The 23,682-nt window shown below is 43.2% G+C and overlaps 1 protein-coding gene across 4 annotated transcripts in view; it reads right to left on the bottom strand.

The window, feature by feature from the left end:
* Positions 1-23,682, bottom strand: part of col14a1b (collagen, type XIV, alpha 1b) — a 163,739-nt gene that overhangs the window by 64,370 nt on the left and 75,687 nt on the right. For all 4 annotated transcript variants that reach the window (XM_084080851.1, XM_084080852.1, XM_084080853.1 and 1 more), the window contains 9 exons: positions 22,685-22,824; positions 19,866-19,992; positions 19,518-19,657; positions 18,720-18,852; positions 18,191-18,235; positions 17,642-17,787; positions 8,735-8,864; positions 4,539-4,661; positions 3,350-3,499 (listed from right to left, as the gene is read on the bottom strand). In XM_084080851.1, coding sequence (XP_083936977.1) covers positions 3,350-3,499; positions 4,539-4,661; positions 8,735-8,864; positions 17,642-17,787; positions 18,191-18,235; positions 18,720-18,852; positions 19,518-19,657; positions 19,866-19,992; positions 22,685-22,824 — 1,134 coding nt within the window. The remainder of the gene's footprint in view (positions 1-3,349; positions 3,500-4,538; positions 4,662-8,734; positions 8,865-17,641; positions 17,788-18,190; positions 18,236-18,719; positions 18,853-19,517; positions 19,658-19,865; positions 19,993-22,684; positions 22,825-23,682) is intronic.

Here is a 23,682-nt window from a genome sequence, read left to right as displayed (position 1 = left end):
AAAAAGGTTCACACATCACCATAGGCCCACATCATACCAAAATTATCAATATCCTTCATTGCTTTATACTATTTCAAATCAATCATTATTCTAGCTTTCACCGTCCTACTAAACAACAATTCTACATCAATGTCCACTGAGTCATCAATCTTCCTCTTTCTACAAACATAGGTACGGTAGCCATCTTTGCTTGTCCCAAGATAAAATTCAGTTGAGTTGAGACTTTTGTTTTGTGGACATCGTATGCCTGAAACCCAGAATGAACATTTGCAAATAGAAAACCTCTCCCACCCCACTAAATAACCACTCTAGCAACATGTGACATGCTCTTCTGATATTAGTCCATGTTACTGAAAACACATTTTGAGTTAGTCTTAACTTTATAATTGTCACAATATTATCGTTGTACTATAAAATGTTGTTTTGAGAAGAAAAGCCTACATTTTGTATGACATATATGAGATGGACCCTGTCCTCAAGGGGGAAGAACACCTACAGTACAGCAGTGCAGTACAGTAAGGAATGAAAGAGTGCTCTAAGCTAGCATGTCACCCTACAAGTTATAAAATATTTCTCAACCGTATTATAAGCATATAGTTTTAACATTTTGGGCAAAGTTGTTCAAAACATATTAAAGTCAAGACTTTATTTATCTAATTGAGAAACTGATTTGCTGTATAACGCAAAACATTCCTAACTGTGTCTCACTTCAAGTGCTCTAACGATTATGTATAGCACACCAGTAAACATCCTACTGCAATAAAACTATATATTGAATCCTAATGAGCACACATCTAAAGCACCCTGTGAAACCACATCCCCTTTTGTCAACTTTTCAGAGATTGAGAGTAAAACTTGGTTACTTTGCAACTGTTAATAAAAAACTGTCGCTTAAACACATTCATACGCCTCTCACACAACATAATTCATGCCATGCATGCATAAACCCACACACACACGCGCCTGCGTGCGCGCGCACACACACACACACACACACACACACACACACAAACTTGTTCAAATACTATGTGTGTATTTTGTTAGCTGAGTTGGCGAGATTTACTCGTTTGTGAGTTTTAATGCATTAGCATACATTTCACAGCGTGCGCTGGTAACAGCCTCATACATAACAGCTTGTTTTTCATTCTCTCTGCCAAAACGGAGTAACTTCATGTTGACTCGACAATCCAATCTGCATGCGCTGGAACTTGAGAGTTAATGCACAATGTGCATTTGAATAATGTTTATGTAAACTCTAACCCCTTGAGTTAATGGGCCGACTTGGGGAGATCTCTGAAATCTAAATCAGAACACAAAGGAGGTAGAGTAGCAGAATGCTCAAGAAGATTCATCCCCTAAGAGGTTTGAATGTATACAGGAAGACTGAACACGTAGGGGGACAATAACAGTACATTCAATTCCCTTCTCTCATATCTTCCCACTCTCCATTTCTATTCAAATCATTCATCTGTCTCCCCCCCTCTTGTCATCTTTCGTGTATGTTTCTTTTCCTCTTTATCTCCCTCATCCCCCTAACCTCCTCCTCCCCCCCTTCCGACCATCTTTGTCCTTCAGATAAGTCAAGGAGTCCTGATTGTTATGCAGATAGATATGGGGAGCTCACCGCTATGCAAACCAAGGTACCAAAGATGCATTCAGTTCACATTTAAGACATTTAGCCGGTCCCTTTTTGTACATTTTCTTATCTTACTCATTATTAATTGAAATTCAAATTAATTCAAATGAGTGAGTCACACACGGTTGGCGTGCTGCTCATGGACACCAGTTGACATTTTGGTGATGGAGCGGTCCCGTTTTACCACTGTGCCGGCCGAGATGCGCTTAATTGACATGCAGATGGAGGAAACGGAAGGCTCCTGCGTGAACCGATGTACTTAAGATGCTCTTGGTTGATTGAACTGACACCGGCCCTCAGCAGAGCTTCATAGAATTGTCCAAAAGATCGCTTGTGAGATAGGTTCAATCTATTCCTAGCCATCCATCCATCTGAATGAATGTAATTAGCTGACGTTGATGTTAAGAGTGTCAGATGGGTAATCGAGGCATCGACATCTTAAGGTGTCGGGCTGTGGTTGTGATCAAAGCGAAAGTGGCTTGATTAGTGGACCAGGGTCTTGTTGGTACCTGTTAGGTGTAAGGCTTGTACCACTCCCCCATGGTTCTTATTTCTCTGAATTAAGGCTTACTTAATTGATTAAGGCTGTTTTCTACTGCATCACAAGAGCGACAAGCAGGTTTAATAGGAGGAATACGACAGACTGTAGCTGCTGCATGCATAATAGTGTCCGCCAACAGAAGCTACAGAATAGCAAACTGATTCGACAACACATTTTGCTATAGTCTGGGATGGCTCGGGGTAGAAGACAGGGTTAAGCAATGAAAAATGGGATTGGATTTCAAGATAGTCAAAGGGGCAATGCCCTCAATACGCTCATACCTTTTTTTTTTTTTTTTTTTTTTTTATTTAACCTTTATTTCACCAGAGAAATCACATTGAGACTAGTGTCTCTTTTACAAGTGTGCCCTGGCCAAGAGAAGAGGCAAATAAAATGTTACACAGCTCTGCCAGTAACGACAATACAGGACATAACAAAACAAAGACAAACATGACATCCGTAATACCAAAGACCTACTACCAATAGCACCAATACAGACTATTTAAAATACTAATAACAACAATACATCATAAAACTACCTGACTAACTACCTCACCGAAGGGAGTGACACCCACATCCACAATACTAGAGGGAGCGACAACAACGATCTGGTACCACCCACCTATAGAACAAACATGGGAAGATTCTCTTTCTACTGCACTGTCAACAAAGTGTAGAATGCCCTGACACCATCCCTTACAAAATGTGGATCACTGGATTCCTTCAAAACAGGCCTGAAAATCCATTTTTCAGGAGATCAAAAGGGGAGGTAAACTCACTTTTCCTATAGAAAGGTGATGGCATTCACTGCCGACAGTTTTTTTCTTTTTTTTCTCTTCCTACTTTGTACATATAGTGTTTTATATTTGTTGAGGATATTGTATTTTGGTGCTATTTTTATGCTATTTGATGAATTGAATACATAAGACCACAAGTCCCCAGGACTTTTTTGTGTGTTATCCTTTTAGCTCAAATGCCTGACTTTACCTTGTGCTGTTTACATTTCCGACTTATGCATTTGCTTATTGCAGCACTTTGAGATTTTCACAAATGTAAAGTGCATAATTAAAAAATCCATTACTATTATTATTTAGTATTATTAATAAAGTAATCAATCAATCAATGAATCAAAGGCACTACGTGAAATGCAAGGGGAAGGACAGCAGACTCACGCGTCTTGGCCTTGCCAGCGAGGGCGTCACTGGTGCCGGTGGTGTAGGAGGCGATGACCTTCACGCTGTACTCCGTCCCACTCAGCAGGTTCACGATAAGCATGGTGCTGACGTCCTCACCCACAAACGTCTCCAGTGCTGGACCAGGAGCTGTGGAGGATGGGACGTTGGGACGGGGTTAATGGAGTAGATGGGGGTGGAGGTGTCAAGAGTTGGGGGGAAAGGGCTGCAGTGGCGCATTGTGGTAATGAGTAAGTTATCCTGTGTGTGTGGATTTATACAGGTTTTCAAAAGTTGAATTAAAGTACATTTCAGCACCATGGGAACCAAAGGAATCTGCAGGATAGATTTGTATTTGATCTGGCATGTACGTAGGTCTGGCAACTAGCCACCTCCCAAATCCTATATACTTATTGACCGGGCTCCCCCAGGGTTCTATACTTGGTCAGTTCATTTTCTCCCTTAATTTCTTTACTGAAAATAGCCGATCTACACAAGCGTTTATCTAATATGACGCGGGTTTGATACAATGACTGTCTGCAGGTCAACCCAGTGCAACGCACCAGGCTGATGAAACTCAGAGCAAAACTAGGCAGTGCTGATCAAATATTAATCAAGAATCTGTAATTGCTTTGTCTATTTCCCAACTCAAAAGTATTCAAATAATAATAATATTAACATTTGTGACTAGGCTAACATTTTATTCTGCTTGAAAACATACAAGCCACCACCAAACTTGAATGTGTCACTCAGTGCCAAGTCACACATTTAAAAAGGCATATTGGTCTGCGCCTTTGATGGAAACTGAGAAGTGGCAGACCAATTTACATTTGGGAATTGGTCTAGTGATGCCAGGCTAGCACCATTATGCAGGTGCAGTCAGGGATTTGACCAATGTATTAATAATATTAGGATTAAAGGGATATTCCACCGCGCCTCAAGCCGAAACCAGGCTGGTCCGGTGCATAATATTAATAATATTAGCTTTGTGCCAATCGAATGGTGTGTGTGTGTGTGTGTGTGTGTGTGTGTGTGTGTGTGTGTGTGTGTGTGTGTGTGTGTGTGTGTGTGTGTGTGTGTGTGTGTGTGTGTGTGTGTGTGTGTGTTTATCTAGGTACACAACTGTAGTATCTGCATGTACCTTATACAGGTGTACGTATATACAGTAGGTGTATGGGGTGTTATTTACCAGTCACAGGCTGGTACACGACCCTGTAGCCCATAGTGGGAGACGGAGGAACATCCCAGCTGATCCTGAACCTGTTGTACCATTCATCTGACACGCGCAGGTTCCTTGGAGCCGACAGAGGCACTGCACGGATGGAGAGAGAGATTACAGACGGAGAGTATAGGGGCGGGTCAGGGAGATAAGGAAAGAGGAAAGTAAGAGGGAGAGCAGGCGGGAAATGTCAGGGAGATAGGGATGGGGGGGGGGGGGGGGGGGGTCAGACAGAGAGAGAGAAAGAGAGAGGGAGGGAGAGGGGAGAGAGTTACCAATTTAGGCATTTAGCAGACTTTTGGCAAGATCAGAGTAAGCATGAACCGTAGTCAAACAAATGTAGTGCCCTAAAGAAACTATATACCAGGTAAACATCAAACCTAGCATCTGAGAGAGTGGAAAATTAGAGGGGGGAATAGGGAGATAGAGAGAGAAACAAGGGAGAGAACAAGATCAAGTAAAAAAAAAGGTAGATGGAGGCATACAATATGAATCGCTGAGTCATTTCAGAGTCGACGAGCAGAGGAGTGAATGAAAGGAAGCGAAAAAAAATAAAAAAATAAACCAAAGTAGAGGAGAACAGAGGGCAGGAGTGAACAGGAGAGCACAAGAGAGACAACAAACAAGAGAAAAGCAGGTCAAAATTCACATGAGGAAAAGAAGCAGTCATAACAGAGCAAAAGGGGGGAAAATATTATCTGTGAGGCAGATGATTGATGATACAGTACCTGTATATTTCACATACAATGGCTTATGAATCATTCTTCTGTTATAGTTGACAGGTCACTCAAGTTGAGTGATCAACGTGCATTTTTATACTTTAACGACCCACGATAACCTGGGATGTTGGACTGCGGTACAGTATGGAAAGTTTGGGTCTTTGTGGTTTATCGAGATAGTCCACAAAGAGCAAGATCCAGGGATTGATACCATCAAGAACATTTTGTTGTACACTTACAGTATGTTCAATGACAAAATAAAATCATCCATCCATCCAATGCATCCGGTCCATGAGTCAGATTCAAACCCTGGACGTCACATTTGATTGCGTTCCCATGGGGTGTGCGCAAAGACGGCTTGAGCCATTGGAGCATCCAAGCATTGTACACTGCCTGTCTGCATCTTTCTGCATCCCCCACCATAACATCGGTGTCAAATCCCCAGCTAATGATTGTGGATATTCTGTCACATTATCTGTCTATCTTTACTGCCCCTTTGTCATCCACTGTTGCACATTCTGTCATTCTCTTGACATTGTCTCCTATACTTCTCAGAATTATGTGAATCACGTGCATGAGTTCACATCCCAAGTTTATGTGTCATAAAATGCTGGCTATTCTGTCGTATACACCTCAAAATACCCCAATAATACGCCAATATTGTCTGTCCTTTCTGACTGTCATGCCTCATCAACCATCAATTGAACCCTTCGTTATTTTTAAGGCAATTCCATGAGGGGCTGGTTGGCATACCTAGTTGGCGTGGTCATGCGACAAAAATATCCGATATACAAGCTCACAATACGTTGCTCCATGGTGCGTTGCGTTTCGGTGAGCGACACCGGCACGCAACTGCATATAAATTCGGCTTAAGGTTCGGCTTCCCTAGATTGCACTCCTCTCCCATCACATTATCTGTCATCACTTTCTTTTCTCATTCCTCTCTAAAACCCCAGCAATCCTACAGTATCTACACACTCTAGTCTACACACCATATCTGTGAGTAATGTCCTCACCCCCACGAGGTGTGAGATACCATCAATTTAATGTAACCCCATAGGTTCAAATCCCAAGAATATAGAGGCTGATCTGTCACATTATCTGTCTTCACTTCCCATTCTTATTCGCCTCTCTACTTTCGTTGCTATTCTTCCCTCAGCGACCGCCTCATTACTCACTCGCTAACAACGACAGGGGGACCATCATCGTTCCCCCCATAATGTGACTCCATAGGTTCAAATCCCCTGATTGCGCTCACTGCTTTGTCGCATTATCCGTTTCTCAATTCCATGGCTAAAATCCCCCCAATCATCCTCTCTACACTCGCTGTCATCCGTCCCTCAGTGATCAGCTCATCCCTCACTCGCTAACAGGCACCATCCATCACCACTGGGCTGCCTGTGGCCTGTCGTTGCAGAGCAGACAATGTCATTAGTGCCTGCTAATGTGTGTGTGATGCGTTGCACGGAGGGAGGCGAGACCAGCGAGGACAGAAAGATGAAGGAGAATGTAAATGTGACTTCCCTGCTGAAAATGTGATGTTTGTTTTGGGAATGCAGGATGAGGTGGAAGCGGAGGAATTCATTAGCATCTACAGTACGAGTGCATCATTCAATTTCCTCACACTTTTAACTTATCTCATTGTTGTTCTACGTCTGGTACAGGTATCCGATCCTATATTAAAATTGCCTTGTGGGTGGATGCTGGTAGTCACAAACATAACATGCCCATATTTGGAGACTTGCATGGTCCCCGAGGAGGCCAGGGCGAAGGGCAGTGGCAAAGTCTCAACAATGCTCTATGAAATGTACTTTCTCGCCCCTGCCGAAATGCTTGTGCCAAAAAACAGTTGGCACAGGAAAATTCCATTACAACTTGCTAAACGTATTCAGTGCACCATTCATTTGCATTCGACAAAAGAGACGTGCCTACGCAGTACCAATACCTTGCAGCTTCCCATTAAAACGATCCACTTTTTGTTAGATGTTCAAGGCACTATTAAAGGTGCGATTTGCAGCTATCCCCGTTTAATTTCCACACACACACACACACATACACACACACACACCTCAAATCAATAGTTCCCACTGGTAGATGGATTCTTTTGTTTTCACAGAGAAAGCTAATTTAGAGCTTATTGAATGATGGGCTTTTTTTTTGGTTGCATGGCCTGTCTTCAACTTGCACATACTCTCCTCTCACACTCTCTCTCTCTCTCACACACCCACACTCACACACAGAGTGTAAGAACACGTTGCACAGCGATCCGAGGCAGCTTGGACAATTGATAAATAATCAACAGCGTTTCTCGTATAACTGAAATTCTACTGTTAGCTTTGCTTTAATGAGGGGTTTGGTTTGTTAGACAGTTTGTAAAACCTGTGTGGGTGGGATCCTGTGTAGTTGGTTCTTTTCCCTTGTTTAACAAGACATGAGATCATGTTCATAATTTAACACAATGACCTGGGGGAAGTTGTAGAGCACGAGGACTGGAGGAAAGCTTGACTTTTACACACAAACACAAATGCATGCATGCACACATCAGTTCACTCTTTTCTCCCTCAGCAAGCTTTTATTTTACTTCCAATTTCCATTATTTATTAATTATTCATAAAATTCATTATTATTATTATTATTATTATTTTATTCTCTTAGTGATTTGAGTTTTACGTCACTTTTGAAAACATTTTGTCTTAGTTTTGTGCTGTACTGTACTTCATTCTTCACCCTCCCCTTTCTCCTTCTCTGCGGCACAGGAATGTCACTTAATACTTGCTATCCTCTCTCTTCCTTCCCTGACATACAGTCTGACAGTAACCTGTGGGACCCATACAGCACAACGTTATCTGAGATCACCACAAGTAAATGTCAGTCCAGCAGACACAGGCCAAGCGGGTCAGCCTACACACTGCTTCTTTAACTGGGATTACTTTTTTTTTCCTTTCTCAACAGCACATTCGCAGACAGAGTGGGACTAGAATGGAGAGAGAGAGAGAGAGAGAGATAGATAGATAGATAGATATTTCAAGGTGAGGCTTCTGCAGAATAGAATTTCATAGTTCCTCACCTGAATCATAGTGATTTCTTGTACATATAACATGGTGGGTGGCAATGGAGTATAATAGATAACCCCAGACATGTGTGCGATGGGGTCAGAGAAGGTTGTAACTGGAAGGTTGTAGGTTTCAAGTTTCACTGGGCAGTGGAAGAGCTCTTTGCCACACGCACATTATGGCAAAATGTATGAGGCAAAAGTAAAGGTATATTCCTGCTCGGTCAACATTCCGTGGATCAAGGTATCATTTTTGTTAAGGGGCAGGTCATCCCCTTGTTAAGTACCCTGACATCATGAATGAATAAATTCAAGTATGGATGACATAATGATAGAGTAAGTGAAATGAATAAATTAACTGCCCCAAAAAAAGAGTGTCAAAAGGTTGTTCTTACGTGTGCGTCCCACTCGTGTGACACTGGGTCCATCCGTGTCTTGGTACACGGGTGTGACGGTCACTTTGTACTCTGTGTCCGAAAGGAGAGGCTGCAACAGCAGGCTGCTCTGGCCAGAAGGAACCGTCCTCTGGAATGGAAAAGACAGGTTCATGATATAGTTGATTATCTGCTTTTCACCAACGTTTAACCACCCTATTCTTAGGAAATGAGTTTTGATTTGATCGATTGAATACATAATTAGTCAGAAATGTATAGGGGGCCCGGACCGCTAGCCTAGCGGTCCGGGCACTAAGGCTCTAATGTTGCCTGACAGCGCATCGTGGGTTCGAGTCCCGTTCCCAACTATCTTTGCTACATGTCTCTCCCCATCTCCCTCTACCCCTGTTTCCTGTCCATCTCCACTGTACTCTATCAATTAAAGGCAGAAAAACATAAGAAAAAAAATAAGAAAGAAATGTAAACAGCACGAGGTACTGTCAGACATTAAGGCTAAAAGGATAACACAAAAATGTCCTGGGGACTTGTTTCCATTGTGATCCTCAATTCATCTGTTGCAACTGTACTACTATACTTGGACCGTTTTTTTCCAACTACATTAAATCTCTTCACCTGATCTGCAGCTTATAGATCTTCTATTTTTGGCAATGTCATGACACGCATGATGATGCATACATGATGTGACAATAATAGATTACAAAGGTGCCATTGTCCTGCAGGATGATGAGTCAGCCGGCAGAGGACTCGGTGTCTCTGGCCATCAGACACTTTCAAAGGAGAAAACAAGACTAAGGGCCCTATTTTTGGGCCAGGGGGTTAGCGTGAAGCATGCAGCGAAACGGTTGAATTGAACATTTCCGGAGGCGAAGTGGTGTGTTTTCCCAGTCATTCTTTTGTTCGGTATTTTGGGGACTCGCCGTGCGCCGGTGTGAGATGATAGGTGCAATAGTGGTGTTGGCAAATCAACACTACAATTTTGTAACAGGAGTACCGGTGCATTGCGAGGTGCGTGCTTTTCCATTACTCTTTTCGGCACACTAGTTTGTGGAGGCACACCCAGACAGATGTCTCCAGAAATCACACAACCCCGTTTTATGCTTGTCTGTTTCACGCTGGTATAATTCCTTCAAGCTGGAACACATATTTTAACATGTTTTTAATGCATTCTAACCCAGATGACAGTGATTACATGCTTGTATCCAACAAAACTGTTGGCATCTGGCATGATGCACTGAGAATATTGAAGGCATAATATCTATATCGGTTTAAAGCGTTCATGCAGAAGGGTTGAGGGTTCCAACCCTACTTGGGGTCGAGGTCAGCAAGGGCATGGGGCCAAATCAAATGGGTTCAGATGTGAGAAAAGTGTTCTGCAGGAGGCACGTCTGAAGCCTGTCCTGGGCGGGAGTCTTCAGACGTAAAAACTGATATTGGTTTCTCCTAACAGTAGATGGATTATTACACATACTGCCATATTACACACACTGCCATGTTCTGTTTGAAATCATTGAACCCAAACCCTTTTTAAGGTGCTTATGTAAGTGTTTAAAACAGGGAGCAGGTACACAGATAGAGAATCCAGCAGATTTCCCACGGATTTGTGCCTTTCATAGTCCAGTGTACTGGAAGCATACCCCAAAGCATACCAGCCTCATATTATAGACAATGTTTGTCTTAATTGGACAGGTCACACAGACAGCTACACACCAACACAAAACATAACTGCTGCACAGACCTCCTTGGCAGACATAATATGGTCAGGGAGAAATATATGTTCACTTGGACATAAAAGCAGACCAAAATCGGACCCTGAGCTTTATAAGGCTAGGTGTGTGCAGCAGTTGTGGAGTTGTGGACGTCCACACACAAAATGTATTTGGTGATTAAGAATTGAGCTAATGAACCCTGTTTGACAGAGTAACACTTCTCATAAAACCAGTGCCATTTGTATTTACTGAATATATTTACTCCCTATATCATATTACATCATCTGCTCTCGGCGGTCTGTTGTTGATGACTCTGCAACTCCCACAAAAAGGATATCAGTTTCGTGGAGAGAATTTACATTTACATTAGCACTATGCCGTTGCGCTGCAGCACTGCACTGCTCTAAAAGGTAATGCAAAACGGAGCGTTTCATTAGTCATGATTGAATCCACCTGCAACACACCCACTGATAACATATTCAGCCTAATCCAGCCCACCTCGCCATTTTGCTGTGCGTATTACTCAGAGCTTCTACAGTCCAGAAAATACTAAAAGTTCATGCTGGTTCACCTGTTTCCCCAAAATAGCCTTAAGAGTCTCATTCAAAGGAGTGGTGACTAATTTGCCCTGTCATTATTGATTATTTGTATTGACAAGATTTGACACAATTCATGCTTATGCATAAATGTCCTGCCCTGTTCAACTTGTAGTTATGAATTTTACCCCCCCCCCCCCCCTGAAAAAGTTAAATGAATAAATGCATTTGTAAATATCAGAAAAGCAAGTCATAGCCATCCATGCACAGTAGAAGATATTCTAACATATGCGGATATGATATTTCCTGCAATCAGATTCTGGGACACTTTTGTGTCCTCCTGTGAGATAAGGAGGATGGACTCTGGCAACCGACCAAGTTCCCTTGGTAAGACATAAGTTCAACTGAGAGCGATAGTACAGTACCTGCACTGACGTGGCAGGAGGGCAGGAGATTAATTGTGCCTAAGTAGTTTCTCTGTCAGTCAATTAGCGTGCAAAAGGGAAGCGTTACTCAGCTCCTCTGTCCCTGCTAACTCACTTAGGTTCTGAAGGTCAAGTCCCAATTTGTGTTTTGCGAAACAGCATGAAACGAGGCCCCACACTGGCACTCTGTTATCTAATTAGCACAATATGAAAAATGATGTTTGGTATTATCGTTCTAAACCTACGTTCCTGCTTTTGCAGATTGAGCTTTAACCTTTGTTTTTATTAAATATACAAGACCATTATGGTTTCATGGGAGACGCTTCTGAACATGTATTCTATAGCAAGTTTGAACAATTCAAATTCTCTTTCATCTTAAAATACTTTACCAACCGCATGGTGCAGAGCAGCAGTGCTGAAGTTACAAGCCAAGAGAAATACAAGCTGCCGCTATGGAATCAAAATGACTGAAATTAGTCACGGTGACTGAGAACTTTAATCCATGCCTTCTGTTTTATGTGTCCTTGGTTTTTCTCTCCATTGTCTGCGCTCCATTTCTCACTTTCTCTGTTCTCTGAAACCCTGTCTCTCTCTAGCATTCCCCTCTATACCTCTCTCTCAACTACTTAGTACTCTACAGTGTTCTGAGTGTGATCTTTTTCCGTCTCGTTTTCACTCAGCCTCATCCCGTATCTTTCATCAGCTCTTGTCAGCTTCATCCCATATTTATTATTGCATTTCATTTTAGACTCTCTGTTCCAACTCTCTTGCCCTTTCATTTGGTCTCTCAACTCCCCTTCTCTCTCTCTCTCTCCGACTTTGTCTCTATCTCTGCCTGTCTCTCTTTTCTGTTTTTCCTGCATTCACACTTCCATTTCACACTTTCCTTTTTTCCATCCTTTCCTCCCCCATCTTCCTGCATTCATCTGCCTATCTCTCATTTCAGTATGCATTCTGAAATGAAAAATAGGTAGGCAAAAAAAAAAAAAAAAAAGAAATAACCCCCCCCCCCCCCCCCACGCCTTACAGACTTGTTATTCAGCCAGTCAAACACACTGGGTCGTGGCAAATCAATTTTGGCCTGCCCTGATGAAAATAGCAGCAATCCTTTAAAAACCAGCCCAGCTGGAACCTGCCAGGCCGAACAAGACCAACCATCTACTTTCTCAATGTGAACGCTGACTCATAAAGTATTTATGCGCTTCTGAAAGTCAATTTACTTTTGGACGGGGTACGCCTGTGGCCCCGGAATGTTAAGTTCGATCCCTGCGAGACAAGGGGGACAAGGCTGGAACTTGGGAGGATTCCAGAAGGATAAGTCAGGTACACACATATGTATTATTATTACACAAGACCTTACTTACACCACATTGTGATATCAATTCAGCTATTACTATCATTATTATTATCATTATTATATATTTTGTAACAATGTACAGTTTGTCCGTATTTCTTCTTTCTTTATGACACACAGGAGTATTGTCTTGCTAGCCTAATATCAGACTGAAGTGGCAGAGAGACCCAGGCAGTTGTCTTCAATGGAATTACACTCTCTCTCTCTCTCTCTCTCTCTCTCTGTGTGAGTGTGAGTGTTGCTGACCCTCTAACAACCCCCCTAGGCAATCACCACCTTAAAAGTGCAAAATAAACCTACATTTTCCTTTTTTTGTCATACATAATTAATGAGGGAGAAGGCTCTGTAAGGGCACCCCCCTTTCCAGACAATGCCTAAGTATCACTACCCTTACACCCCCATCCAGCCCTTCAAATTCATTTTTAATGGTCATAAAAACTATCCAACTCGACCATTATTATCGAGTTAAGTTGTTGCCGCGGGGCTCTGTATAGTAGGAAAAAGCCCTGTGTCTAAAGGAAAGTTGTCACATTAAAGGATCTGGAACTGTTTTAACTCTCCAGTGATTCAGTTTTTCTTCTTTCTTTTTTCCTTTTCACTTGCTGGAACTAGATTGTGCTGCCAAGCCATTATGGCCATAACCCAGTTAGCTGGACAGAACTATATTTGTTGCCAGGCAACATTGGTTTATCTGACCTTTTATCAGAATATATTGGGCAACTAATGGGACCTCTGTGAATTCGGTGGCACAGCCCTGTCTGAATATAGATGCTATAGAGTACATGCTGGAGTGCAAGGCCTGCTGCTACAGTAGGTGCAACAGCAGTTGTTACAGCATGTAATTAAGACTGCTGCTACTACTGCAGGTGTAATAGCAGTTACTACAGTCAGTAAGTGTATTGTATATATGTACAGTATACATACGTATGTATGACTGTGTGTGTGTGTGTGTGTGTGTGTGTGTGTGTGTGTGTGTGTGTGTGTGTGTGTGTGTGTGTGTGTGTGTGTGTGTGTGTGTGTGTGTGTGTGTGTGTGTGTGTGTGTGTGTGTGTGTGTATGTATGTATGTATGTGCAGCATGTATGTATGTGCAGCATGTATGCATGTATGTATTTATGTATGGTATGTATGTAATATAACAGTCCCTTCTGATTTCCAAATGCTTTTAATCCATGTTCAAGATGTTTATCAGCAGTTGGGACTAGGAATGCGTTATCCTTGGATAACACATTGTTTAGAGTCTAAACAATGTGTTATCCAAGGATAACGCATAACTGAAACTGCTTTCAGACTGTCTAAACTTTAGACAGCCTGAAAGCAGTGGCATCCTTCTTGCGCAAATGCTTGAGCTTTTAATGATTAAAACATGACTGTTGCCAGCAGTCAAGCAATTGTCAATTAATCAGGACAACAATGGAAACAAGTCCCCAGAACTTTTTTGTGTTATCCTTTTAGCCTAAATGTCTGACTGGACCTCGTGCTGTTTACATTTCTGACTAATAAACTATTCAATCAATCAATCATCTTGAATAAATACTACACTGGGTCGGATTGTGAAGCATACTGTAGGTTAGTATTTCTGCGATGTTTGTGCGTCCTTGCTGTTGTTGTCCCAAGTAGAAGAACACAAAACATAGAATAATAACTGTGTGACCTCTCTGTCCAATCTTTAGCTATTGATAGCTAGTCAGGTAAGTAATTAGGTATGCCGTTTGAGAAGGAAGCCGCTGGAGAACGAAGCCACACCAGCTGTTGCCCAGCTGTTGTGACAACCAACTAGCAGTTGCAGCACAGTCCCTCCGGGTTGTGGGATATAAACAGCCGATAGGCTGTCCCTCCCGGGTATGGGGACAGGAACGATAATGTGTGTGCACACAACATCTGACAATATTTCCCCATAAGATATCAATGTGTTTTTCTTGTTTTGTTTTTTCTAAACGCTACATGGAAGAGTGTTGTGATGGGTTTTGAGACTTCAGTGCTCTGACTTTGGAAAGGCGGTGTATGGGAATATAACAGTAATGCATGAGAAAAAGATAAACGGAGAGACATTTCCGTAGTGCCAGTGAATATTAAGTACTTGATACTGTAGTTACATATTGATATGAGGAACTGGATAATCAATACTCTGTATTTATTATCTGTATTGTACAGTATTGACTCTGTATTAATATGACACTCAGCTGTGTCTAACATGTTTTGCACAGTCCATCCCTGCAACGGATATAGCAATCTTTATACATACTGTACTTCAATACACCAATAACACCAATTCATGCACAGATTATTATTTTATTTAGAGTAGCCAATTATTTTGTACCCCTTTTTCTCCCCAAATTAGTCGTTATGACTATTATTTCCTGCCCACACACATTTCTGTGTTGTCACTGCTGTCATATCCTACTGACTCACCTGCCAGTGAGGAGCCCCCAGCGGGAGGATGTAGAGCCTTCGCCCTACTCCTCCCGCCCAGCACTCCCCGCTGACAGGTGCCGCCCCAGCCCGTAGGAGTACAGTACGTGCAATGACCAATATCACCCTCCCCACCCGGCTTCCCTTCCCCCGCATACAGGCCAATTGTGTTCGTGTAGACGTCCGACAAAGCCAGATGCACCGCGGTGGATTCGAACCCACAACCTCCGTGGTGGTGGGCAGTGACTTTACCACTGCGCCACCCGAGCGCTTTATGCACAGATTTTCAACCACAACCCAACTTTGCACTTTCAAGATGCGTAGTTTGTCCTGCACTTCACTGTTTCAGTACAGCACCCCCATTCGTAACTAGCTAATTTAAATTTAACATTTCTTCAACTAAATTTCAATGGAGATGATGTGGAACAGCTGGTCACCACAAAGTGGTTAGTATTGTGTACAGTATGTTCACTATTATTACACCACTATTACCGTTACGTTACTGTTACCCAAGCTGACAACAATATGACAGTCCCCACCTCAACTTTGATAAAGCAGGCAGCAGCAGAAAAGCAACACATTATAATTCATAACCAAATGTGACTGCAGTCAATACCAAACTACATTCACTTTGGAAATAAAAAGGCAGTGAAGCAAGCTTGGCAGGTTTTTCTTTCTTTCTTTCTTTCTTTCTTTCTTTCTTCTGAGACACCTAACTAGTTGCCTTTGTCTCTGCGGGTGCACTCGGCAATTCATAGGCAAATCGCAATGCCAGACACAACCCACAGCTGTTCCCAATTAGATAAGGCATCTCATTTAACGAGCCAATAGTTTGAGCAGCAGGACACTTGATTCCATGAAGAAGCCCCCGTCCAGCCCTCTGGACACGGTGGGCTTATTGTTCTGAGATGTGCACCACAAACACACACACATTCACACACTCACACTCACACACAAACACACACACACACACAGTACATGAATTCACACGTGCGCACATTTCAAAGAGCCGCATGCATAATGAAAGACACATTTCAGACATTCTGCATCATTGTTTGAAATGCCTGTCTGTCTACTCCCCTCACCCCTCTCTTCCTCCCTCCATTCCATCCACTGAAGGACATCCATTGTTTCCACCTATGCTCTCTCTCTCTCTCTCTCTCTCTCTGTCTGTCTGTCTCACCTCCTCTCTGTCTCACCTCCTCTCTGTCTAGTCTGCCCATCCACCCCTCCAAAGTCTGGAGATTTGTTGTGGTGGTTTGTCATTCTCTCGCTCCCCCCTCCTTCCTACTCTCTTTCTCCCACCTAACGTCTCTTCTAAGACTCTATAGTCTGGCCCTGCGCTCATTATCATTCTCTCTCTCCCTCTTTCTCTCTCTCTCCCCCCCATCTGCCCCTGCCTCAACTCCCTCGCTCTCTCTGTTGCTGATAGTCAGAAGGACAGCCATTGTTGTCATCGCTCTCTACAGCAGCTCTTCCCTACCTCAATCCCTTGTTCCCCTCACTCTTTCTCCATCCGTCCGTCCATCCCTCTCTCTGTCTGGAGAGACTTGTAGGGTCTCTCTCATGTGCTGTCATCATTTCCCCTCTCCACCGCTTTCTGTCACTCTGCTAAGATTGCAGTCTGAAGGACCTTTCTTACTCATACACTGTCCCCTCTCTCTCTCTCTCTCTCTCTCTCTATACCTCCCTCCTTCTGTTCATTCCACAAGTCTGAAGGCCAGCCATTGTTTTCATCGGTCTCTCTCCAACTTCACCGCCCATTCATTTATTTCTGTCTCTCTCTTTCCTGTCTCAATACTTTCTTTGACTGAGACTCCAGAGTCTAAAGCACTGTCATCCTTTCCGTGTCTCCTCTCCTCCCCTCCTCTCATCCGTTGCTCTGTGTCTGCTGAGGGCCCGACAATGTGCTCATGGCTCTTTCTCCATACCCCTCGTTCCTCTCTATTTCCACCTCCCTCCCTTTCATCCCTTCCATCTTTCCCGATGTCTGTTGAGATTGACAGTGGTGAAGGTCTACCGTTTTTGTCATTCTTTCTCTCCCTCTCTCTCTGTCTGTCTCTGTGTGCTGAGGCTGTGGTCTGAAGGTCTATTGTCTCTCTTTTCCTCTCCATGCTGTCCTCTCTCTCTTTCTCCACCTCCCTTTTTCGTCACATTTTTCAGATTCCTCTGCCTCTACATTTCTTTGTATTTATCTGCACACGTAAGTTCACATGAACACATAGGTAACATACACAATCACCATCTTGCGCACGCGCGCGCGCACGCGCACACACACACACACACACACACACACACACACACACACACACACACACACACACACACACACACACACACACACACACACACACACACACACACACACTTCGCCTCTCACACTCTTGTTCTCTCTCACATGCAACACTACACAAAAAAAACATATTTCAACAATAAACACGCACACACACTCTCTCCCTCTCTCTCTGTGTGTACCGTCTCCTCTGCACGGTCTCCCCTGGACGTGATGTAGGTCAGGCGGTAGTTTCGCACGTTCCTGGTGTCAGCCATCTGCCAGGACACCTGCAGGCTGAACGTGGTCTCGTCCCCAATCTGCATGTTCTTCACCCCGTACTTAGGAGCTGCAGTGGGGGGAGAGGAGGGGTTTTCCCGTCAGAAATATTAAAAGAAACACCACGAAAAGCAAATAATCTATTCTTCGGGATGTCGGAAGAATGATACATACAGTACAGGCAGGCAGTACATTACAATAATAATAATAAAAAGTGTTTAACAGGAAGTGTGAGGATGTAAGAACTGAGGGGGGGGGGTATCAGGGGGTCCCCAACTAAATTTGTTGAGAACCACTGGTATAGGGAAATAGGGGAAGTCCGCACACCGTTTAAGCTCCCAATAGAAAAGTTTTATTATAGTTAGGCAACGTTTCGACTGCAAATGGTCTTCATCAGGTCTGACCACTGGTTTACACATCAACAACAGCCTTCATACAGCACATTCACATAAAGATATGAAGGATTGACCTACCTCCTGTTGTCGTTGTGGTGGTAGCAACAGTAGTTGTTCTCGCAACTAAAAGCGGAAAAGCAAACAAGTCATTGGAGTGACTGAATTAAGTTAAACAACTTATAAAAGTGTACATGAGCAAAAGCAGGAATTGGTGTAAAGCAATCATTGAACATTTGTATTTTTTTCATTTCATATGGATATAGAGGATCCGAGCTACAAAGTAAGGCATCCATTGCTTAGACTCAACATTTCACTATATCTTAGTGACTGGTTTTCACAATTTGTCAGCTCACAGTACATCTTTGGAAAAGTAATTATACTTTGAATTATACAGTATATTCAGTTCATACTTTACATAACAAATGAATGACACCTGCCTTCACCGATTACACTGTTGTGACACCAATCATGCAATTAAATGCTTGATGTGTTGAAGTAATTAATGAGTGATTGATAATTAATTGAATGACTGACTGACTGACTGACTAACATTAAATAATTGGCTGACTGACTGACAGAGTAGCATTAATACTCATGCACGTTTTACCAGTGGACTCTACGATGAAGACTTCGTCACTCTCCGACTCGTCACCGTAGATGGCGGTCAGGGTGACCTCGTACTCTGTAGACGGTCTGAGTCCTGATAGCGGGTAGCTGTTGAGGTTCCCATTCACTAAAGACTGGCCAGGAGAGACAGAAACAGACTGTTATCAGGTAGCTGTTGAGGTTCCCATTCACTAAAGACCGGCCAGGAGAGACAGAAACAGACTGTTATCAGGTAGCTGTTGAGGTTCCCATTCACTAAAGACTGGCCAGGAGAGACAGAAACAGACTGTTATCAGGTAGCTGTTGAGGTTCCCAGACAGACAGTGAGACTGCCACACAGAAACAAGCCCTGGGGCTTTTTGTGTTATCCTTTCAGCATTACCTTTGACTGTACTACCTGTACTGTTAATAATCATGTTCATAAAGTATTCAATCAAACAGACAGACAGACAGACAGACAGACAGACAGACAGACAGACCACTATACAGATAGACAGACAGATAGACAGACAGACAGACAGACAGACAGACAGACAGACAGACAGACAGACAGACAGACAGACAGACAGACAGACAGACAGACAGACAGACCACTACACAGATAAGACAGACAGACAGACAGACAGACAGACAGACAGACAGACAGACAGACAGACAGACAGACAGACAGACAGGGTTGGACAGCTTTGTAGCAACAATTAGCATTTGTGATTGGATAGCTTCCTAACAAGCTATTGGTCGATTGGACAGGTTTGTAACAGTGATTGTGATTGGATGGCTTTGTAACTACGGTCCCTACCTCCTTGGCGTCACCTCCCTTGGTGGGCGTCCAGGTAAGTTTGTACAACTCCACATCAGAGGCCGCATGTGTCCATGACACTCGGAAGCTCTCTGTGGAGATGTCACTGCTTCTCAGGTCCAATGGGTCTGGAACGTGCTCTACACACACACAATACACACGCACACACACACAATTCATGTACAACATATAGGGACTCTCCAGAAACATACCTGTAAATTATTTAGGCCACCAAAGTAGGTTTAAGCAGAGGCCAGTGTGAGCACTTTCTTAAGGTATAGGGTACAAGGTAAGGTACAAAAACACAGAAAACGTAATGAAATCTGACAGTATTTCACAAAGTCCTACTTGTAGTGAAGCTCTCAGTCAGGGGCTCGGCCTGTCCCTCGTCGTACACAGCAAAGATGGCCACCGTGTACTCCGTCAGAGAGGTCAGGTTTCTTAGCATCCAGGTGGTCACTCGGCCAACATCCACCTGTGCACAGACACGACGACAAGTGCTTAAAAACAACAGATAGTCATGGTCATTCACACTCCCAGTGTTTTTTTCAATGTTTTTTTCCCTCCCATCTTCATAGTTTCTGTCACTGTGTGTAGGGCTGTCACAAAAGTTTAATTGACGAGTAATTGTCACGCAATAATTGAGTTTTGGCATTGACATATGAATACAAATATAATTTTTGCCTTTTAGGTTTCGTAATCAGGCACAGGGCATATATGACAAATACCTTAAGTATACAAAGAAATTACTGACATATTCAATAATTATATACTTTTAGCAAAAATAGCTGCGTGACACGTGGTAAGCTGGCACATCAGTTATTTCTGGAAAATGTTTCATAATGTATGATCATTTTTCTGCATAGAAACGATTACGCAAAAAAAATGCGATTATCTCAAATAGTTGCGTTTTGGCGATTATGTAGGCTAATAATTGTGACAGGCCTAACTGTGTGTGGCAGTGAAAATCAGAGGTTTTGCTTGGCATCCACATCTTAACGTTCTCTTTGAAGTCATAAGCTAACATAGCAGTATGACAACAACGTTCCGCTATGTAAGCATTTGGTAGTCTGTGGCCCACTGGTGGAGAAACACACATGGTCTACATAACCTTGGCTCTTATTGACTGAGGCCTGTGGTTGTGCAGATCCTCTCTCCAGTGGTCCATAATGACTTTGTTCCACATTGGGTGAATCCTACTGTGTTTCTATACATTCGCAACTGCTGTTCTTTGCAGGCACCTGTCTAAACAAGCATATGTTTGACGTTTTCATTTTAGGGATTTTCTTTCTCTTTCTCTTGTCTATAGTGTCTTAGAGCAGGGGTCTTCAACGTTTTCAGGCCAAGGACCCCCTAGCTGAGAGACAGATGAAGCAGGGACCCCCTCTATATTGTATACAATTGTGTTTCAGATTAAACTTTTTTTGTTTTCTTGGTCTGCTCTTTTTTCCCTCTACCTCTTTGCCAAAAAATAGCAGATCTACAAGCTCACAACGCGTTGTGAGAGTACAACAGAGAGTACAACAGGGGGGGGGGGGGGGATCCGTGCACTTTCTGAGAAACATCTGACAAGATGTATGGCATTTGATGGACACACTTTTTTTTTCACCCATTTTCTCAATTTTGTCAATAATTCTCAATGTGCACTGCAGGCCCTGTCAATGCCAACCCACTAGTGTAGACTACCATGTGCCTCTTCCGATACAGGTTCAAGTCATCTCCCCGAGACCTTCTCCCTGCTGAACAGACACCCCGACCAATCAGGGGACACGATCCCATGCTGGTTTCCCACGCGCGAACGCTGCCAATTGTGTTCCGGCAAAGCCAGAGGCACCACTGCTGGGAATCGAACCGAGGCCTCGGGAGTGCTGACTTTCTCTACGCAAACCTGGATGTACTGGGATTAAAACTTTGTGTTAAGCCTAGTTCAGATTAATTAAAAATTAATATATATATTTTTTTTAAAAAGCCTAGTTCAGACCAAAGATCAAACTGTGATCCCAAAAGGCCAAAACTGTGGTTTGCAACATTCTAAAACTGAACATTCCAGATCAAGGCGAGGAGCGGAGAACATTTACCACTTCCATATAGCATGTCAACCTATGTCAACACTCGCTTCCTTTCTCTATAGTTCACATGCTTTTTCTCTCTCCCTCTCTCTGCGTGGGTGCGAAAAAAAAGGACAAACCTACGCATCACTGTGTGTGAATTTGTGTGTGCGTATATTTGCCTAGACAAAGAGAGGGAGGATAGCTGAAGAGATGAAGATGAGAGAGAGAGGGGCCACAACCTTTCTTTTCTATTGTTTAATTACATTGAAGGTTGTTCTTGAACATACCAAGCACACTGCTGGTGCGTGTGTGTCTATAGAGAGGGACACATGTGTGCAACTTTATAATTGCACATTCACGTGAGCAACGTGTCTGTGTAATCAGAAATGCATTACAACTTGTTGCTTGCAATTCAACAAATTTAATCTCTTGCAACTCAATCAAACGGCATTAAGCGTTAGTGATTCAGGCCGCTGCGATCTTCCTCTGCGACGTTCTAAACCCATTTTGTCGCATCACAAATCTTTTTCACTACTATTGTTCTTTTTTGGATCAGGAACCACTTGCGTTTGCGGCCCGCCCATCTGACCGCTTAACCACATTAAGTGGTTAGATGGGTGCTGGTGTCGTGTGCATTTTCAGAGCACGTTTACTTTAATGATTAGTCATTGACTGTGTTCTGGCTTGGATCAATGGAACTAACATACAATACTTTCCTATGTATCTGTATCACAATGAAAACGCATTTTTCAAAGTTTTAAAGAAAACATAAATGTTTTTATATTAATTTTACGCTATCAATCAAAGTATTTGCGTTTTGCCAATTATTTGGGGGCCCACTTGCAATATGCTCAGGGCCCACCAGCCCACATGTTGAGAATCACGGGACTACACTCTCTAAGCACTGGACTTCACATTAGTTGGTTATAGATTCTATTGGCTTCTTGTGTGTCCTCCCACCTCGTTGGTCTGTATTCTATTGGCTTCTTGTGTACTGTATGTGTCCCCTCACCTCGTTGGTCTGTATTCTATTGGCTTCTTGTGTACTGTATGTGTCCCCTCACCTCGTTGGTCTGTATTCTATTGGCTTCTTGTGTACTGTATGTGTCCCCTCACCTCGTTGGTCTGTATTCCGTCAGTCTTGACGTACATGACGCGGTAGCTGTTGACCTTCCGGGAGGCGGAGTCCCAGTTCAGGCGGGCGGAGCTGTGGTCCACGTCAGCGAAGCGAAGGTTCCTCGCTGGACTCAACGGCACTTGATGAGGGGGGGGGGGTGGCAGAGGACAGGTTAGCGCGCACACACACACACACACAGAACCCAGGTCAGTGCAGTCCCCCTTTTTTAATTATACATTGGACAGAATTTCATTACCTTCCTCACCCTCCCGAAGGGCACACTTAAACTCTCTGGTTCACACCGAAGCCCCTTCTCTCTCCTTTGTATGTCTTTCTTGTTCAGCCTGTCTCTCTCTTACTTCTCTCTCTACATGTCTCTCTTTCTCAGTCTATCGCTGTGTGTCTCTGTCCCTTACTCTCTCTTTTCAAGTTTATCGTTCGATTGTTTTACCTCACTCTGTCTGTCTCCCATTATCTTTTAACCCCTTCTGCCTCATCCCCTCTCTCTCTCTCCGTCTTCAGCCCCACTTCTGCCCCCCCCCCCCCCCCCCTGCAAGTTAGGTGCAAGTTAATTCACCCAAGGGTATCTGATATCTTTTTTTAAAAGCTTAAGGAACTTTTTTGCTTAGAATTACAGATCTGTTTTCTATTCTTTTTTTCCCCTCCACCATGACTGTGCCCACACTGCATTCACCTCAATTATAAGTGGGGTCAGGGAGACAGACTGCAGACTCAGAGAGAGCAGGATGCGTGCGTCTAGGATTGCGTCGGGGTCAGGACAGGAGAGAGAATGGGGAAATGGAAAAGTTTAGAGATAGCAGAGAGGGGTGCTTTTTGCTGATTTTTTTATTTTTATAAGTTTGCCTGGGTTCATTCCAAGTGTATTTTAGAAGCCCCGGGACTGGAACAGAACTGGCTCAGATAAGAGTAAAGGTGTGAAAGTGAATCAGCGTATTTGGGTAGTCGACTTCCATCTTGAGATATGCATCTGATGCAG

The sequence above is a fragment of the Gymnoscopelus microlampas genome, assembly GCF_963454915.1.
Source record: "Gymnoscopelus microlampas genome assembly, chromosome: 15".
Classification (NCBI taxonomy): domain Eukaryota; kingdom Metazoa; phylum Chordata; class Actinopteri; order Myctophiformes; family Myctophidae; genus Gymnoscopelus; species Gymnoscopelus microlampas.
Note: the sequence above shows the minus strand (reverse complement) of the source record. Positions and strands in the feature narration are given on the sequence as shown.